The sequence below is a fragment of the Rutilus rutilus genome (genome assembly GCF_951802725.1).
Source record: "Rutilus rutilus genome assembly, chromosome: 15".
Taxonomy (NCBI): domain Eukaryota; kingdom Metazoa; phylum Chordata; class Actinopteri; order Cypriniformes; family Leuciscidae; genus Rutilus; species Rutilus rutilus.
The window spans coordinates 9,862,540-9,867,036 of record NC_140220.1 but is presented as its reverse complement, the minus strand read 5'-3'; the positions used below and the strand labels follow the sequence as shown (position 1 = coordinate 9,867,036).

At 31.1% G+C, this 4,497-nt stretch overlaps 1 protein-coding gene across 1 annotated transcript; it reads left to right on the top strand.

Moving 5' to 3' along the window:
- The first annotated feature begins 2,054 nt into the window (after positions 1–2,054).
- On the top strand, positions 2,055–3,404 carry LOC311305516 (C-C motif chemokine 3-like). Its single transcript, XM_084433288.1, has 3 exons — positions 2,055–2,727; positions 2,872–2,983; positions 3,079–3,404. Exons 1-3 carry the CDS (start codon positions 2,658–2,660, stop codon positions 3,197–3,199), a joined length of 303 nt encoding a protein of 100 aa, XP_084289414.1. The 5' UTR covers positions 2,055–2,657; the 3' UTR covers positions 3,200–3,404.
- The last annotated feature ends 1,093 nt before the right edge of the window (positions 3,405–4,497 follow it).

Sequence of the window (4,497 nt, the reverse complement as noted above, 5' to 3'; positions counted from 1 at the left end):
AGCACTCTTTTACAGTTTGTATATATAATAACTACTGTTAATAGAAGAAGTAATAAATATTGGTATGTATGTGAATACAACATATACATGTACACACGTATACTGTCAATAGATATTGTATTTATATCGAAATTTGGAATTAAATGGCATTTGACTACCAGGTAAATGTGGGGTTGAAGGGAAAAATACTATGTCAGTTCTCATCGACCTGACCTCCCTCTGTGGTTCTATTTGGAGCTCTGTGGTTTCATATCTTGCTTTTGCAAAAACCCACATACCGGTATGTATGCATGACTCTGGGAGGCTGAAGCTTCTAGATAGATGGATAGATAGACAGATAGATAGACAGACAGACAGATAGATAGATAGATAGATAGATAGATAGATAGATAGATAGATAGATAGATAGATAGATAGATAGATATTTTTGCATATATCATGCAACCTGTAATGTTACAGTATATTGTAAACATCTTTATGTCAGTTATATATACTACAGAAAATGCTGCGTGGCCCATTTAGAAACTGGTTATAAGGAAAACAAATAAACACCGTAAATTTGGCTTCATCTTCTACACTTTTAGTTGCTGTAACTTATTTCCAGTTGGACAGGAAATTTGACTTTTTGTGAAATAGTAGGTTGTTGTTGATGTTATTTTTGTGTATTTTGCTTTATTTTGCTTTATTTTACATTTACAGTCATGTTCTATGCAGAGGTTTAATTTCCAATGACACTTAAAGGGATATTGTTCATTGAAATAAAGCTGAAATAAAATATAAATATTAGTTAGAAAATATAAATGTTGCCTTGGCAATAAACTGAAATAAGTTTAAGTAAGCACTAAAATTATTAACTGGAAATAAATACAAATTAAAACAAAACTGAAATAAAAATAAATGACACCTAAAAAAAGCAATATTAAAAAAGAAAGAAAAAGTTTTTAAAGTTAATCTTGTTGATACTTTTGAAAAGTTTTTTAACCAAGTAAATCCAAATTTAGTTTTAAGGTTTTTAGAAAAAAATATATATATTTCATGTTTTTAGTTACATTGTTAAAAAACTAAACCTGACTTTATAGAAGCCATATAAACTTATAAAAAATGTAAGAGAATTTTTTTACATGAAAACTAAAAATATAAAAATAAAAGCTATTTCTAAATATTAATAAAACTAAAATGAAAACTAAAACAACACTGTTTTCCAAACAGTGAAAGTCAGTGGGGTCCAAAACATTGACTTTTGTTATACTAACAAAAAAATACACTGAGATATTTACTTCACAGTAGAAAGAAAAGTCATACAGGTTTGGAAGGACAAGGTGAGTAAATGATAAAAAAAAAAGTACCTGTAATTTTAAAAAGGAAGCATACATTTTTGAGTAGACCTTACCAGAAACAGGTAGTCAAATGAACTCCAAAGTGTGTGCATTAAGTGCCAAGAACACTAAGAACAAGATGTAACAATGATTCTGAATATACTGCTGACATATTTGCTGAAATGATCATTATGACTTGTTTAGCAATATGAGTCACTAGATATCTTCAAAACTGACTACATAGTGTTTAGTATTGTTGTGGTGATGCTATGGTTTGAAACACACTCTGTAACTAATTATACCTTCAGACTTCCATCTTAGATTTCACGCAGAGAAATACGTACTTGTGAACGAGGTACGTGAGACTTAATGGAGATACTGACATCTGTCATTCTTTGATAGAATTTCTCACTTCATGTTTATGCACGATCGAAACGGGTATACACAAAGAAAAAGCGCAATGGTGTTCGAGGAGGTGATGTAATGTTCAGCCAATATAAAGAGGACACATGCTGCCCAGAATAGGACATGTGAAAAACAAAAGGTATGAAACAAACTATTTGAAAAATCATAGTAAGAAATAACAGTATTGGGAAAGAAAATTTTTTATTTAATATGACTTTTTCATATGTCTGTGGTTAAATTGATTGCAAACATGATAACAAATCGTGATAAAGCATTTTGTAGGCCTATGTGGTATGAACCAAGTGAGTAACTGCTGATATTATCTGTGTTCAGATCACACTGTGTGCAGATCTGTTAACCACACGAAACACTTTCAGCCCAACCACTTTTCCACCTTCACCGATAACTAGAGCTCATTATTTCCTGCATTGAGCCCCAGACTCATTTTCCACCATGCATCTGCAGAAAGGGACTTTTCTTGCATCGCTCTGCACTTAAGAACATGGGGCATCTTCTTGAGAAGATGCAACCTGAAATTGCACATGCAAATGGGGGTCCTAATGAGGGTCCTTAATGAATGTAAAGACGTTTTCAATGCTTTCGATGGAACAGAAAGAAAGAAAAAATATGACAAACTCAAAACGACTTAATTTCATAGGTGACCTTTGTCAGCGATTTAGACTAGATTCACCGAATTGGGGAAGGGTACAACAGGAAGTACTACCTCTGCAGACCACATCACGGTTTTCCCCCGTGCATGTGATGTCACTCGTTCCCCGTTGGCCAGAACCCCTATAGGTTTGTATAGTGGAAAGTACGATCTCACCCCTATATAAAGCGGATAACATCAGTGAGATGATCATCTTCGAGACGATTAGCCGCTAATAAAGAAACCAGCACATCGAGATCAGATCATCGACCGACTGCAGATAAAACATGAGGCCGCACTGCATCTTCATCGCCTGTCTTGTGCTCTTCGCCTGCTGCTCACTGGCTCGCAGTAACTGTGAGTCTTTTTCTCATTTTTTTAATGACTAGATAAACAATAGATTCACAGTGTTATGCATGTTTGTGAAGTTTTATCTTGATTTTATAATCTTTTGCAATATCAATTTAATGTTTTTTCTTTCATCTCTATTTCTTCCTGCAGTCAGCCAAGGTCCCGATAAGTGCTGCTTTTCTTTTTCCAGTATAAAAATCCCAATAAAGCAGGTTGAGAGTTGTCATGTCACACATCATGAGTGTCAGAGGGAAGGTATCATGTAAGTATTTTTAGCAATGTCATAATTGAATTAAAATGAATAGCTATTGTAAATACTTTGTGAAATCATTAACCATCTTCTCTTTGAAAATCCAGTGTCATCACAAAAGATCACAGGGAGATCTGTGCCGACCCGAGGGAGAGATGGGTTCAGAGACTGAGGAATATGGTGAACAAGAATTTGGACAAAACATTAAATGACAGCGTGGAAGACTGAGATGTGAACGCTCTTCTCTTTTCAAACTAGTGCTTTGAACAGTTTCTAAACTGTTTGTATGTTAAAAAAATGCTCCTTAACAATACTTTTAATCAGTTATGAAGATTGTGATATATATTCAAACATTTAAGCTAAACATTTGATCTGAATCTGTTTGAATTGTAACATTACTCTACACAAATAAAGAATATTGAGAAACACTGGATTTTTGTCTTCTTTTTTTTTTTGAAGAAAACAATATTTTACTGATAAAAATATTAAATTAAACTATAGTTTAATAATATCAATAATCATACCAGCAATGTGAATATTGATAGTAATAATAATGTGTAATAGTCTGTATTGTAATTTTTACTGTACTGTAAAATATATTAAAATGCACTTGATCTAATCCTTAAAAATTACTTGGATTCAATCATATTGAATAATAGAGCAAAAATGTATTTGGTATAATTACTCGGGCTTATTTACTTAACTAGTTTTATTGTACAGATCCAATAAATAACTATTGAGAAGAGAGTAATTCATAAAAACTATAAAAAAGGTGGTACGGATGCGTTATGAATATTTTTGTGTTATTTAAATGATGCGCATGTTTTGTCACCTGAATCACGCACAGGCTAATTTATATAACACAAAAATATCATTCAAAATTAGAATTATATTGATTTGTACCACCTTTTTTTATGTTGCTGTTTTTAATGAACAAATATATATATATATATATATATATATATATATATATATAAAACAAGTGTATTTTACCACTTTCTACAGTATATATTACAATATTTTAATTATCTTATAAAATGATATATATTATTTATAACATATATTAACAATAATATATTTTTTGACGTGACGTGAGGGTGGTTTAGTTTCCTTTACCTTCGATTTCACTACTATTGTAAAGAAATTATTTGATACATGCCTTAATATTAATGTTCTTCTCTCTGCTATGGAAATGTCAATGCCAGAATTCATTCTTGAATAACATTTTTGTAATATTCTCTTGGCATTTTGTAGCAAATGTTTTACATTTTAATTGTGTTAAACATGAAACAGCTGAAGCAAATGTATTCACATGTGTTGTAGTTTACTAAAAAATACATCTGTCCACTGCATTGGACACCATGCAATAATTGTTGTTGTTGTTATTATTATTATTAATTCTAAGACTTACTGCAAACTTTTTGTTAACCTAAACCACTATATTTTTTGGAAACAGCAATGAGGAGCAATTTCTATTAATATTATATTATATTATATTAATTATATTATATTATATTATATTATAT

What these genes read in the sequence shown, in the direction of transcription:
- LOC311305516 (XM_084433288.1), top strand. Translation starts at nt 2,658, where the DNA reads ATGAGGCCGCACTGCATCTTCATCGCCTGTCTTGTGCTCTTCGCCTGC. An exon ending in CTCACTGGCTCGCAGTAACT is followed by an intron (nt 2,728 to 2,871) that starts GTGAGTCTTTTT and finishes TTCTTCCTGCAG; the next exon opens with TCAGCCAAGGTCCCGATAAG. An exon ending in TGTCAGAGGGAAGGTATCAT is followed by an intron (nt 2,984 to 3,078) that starts GTAAGTATTTTT and finishes TTGAAAATCCAG; the next exon opens with TGTCATCACAAAAGATCACA.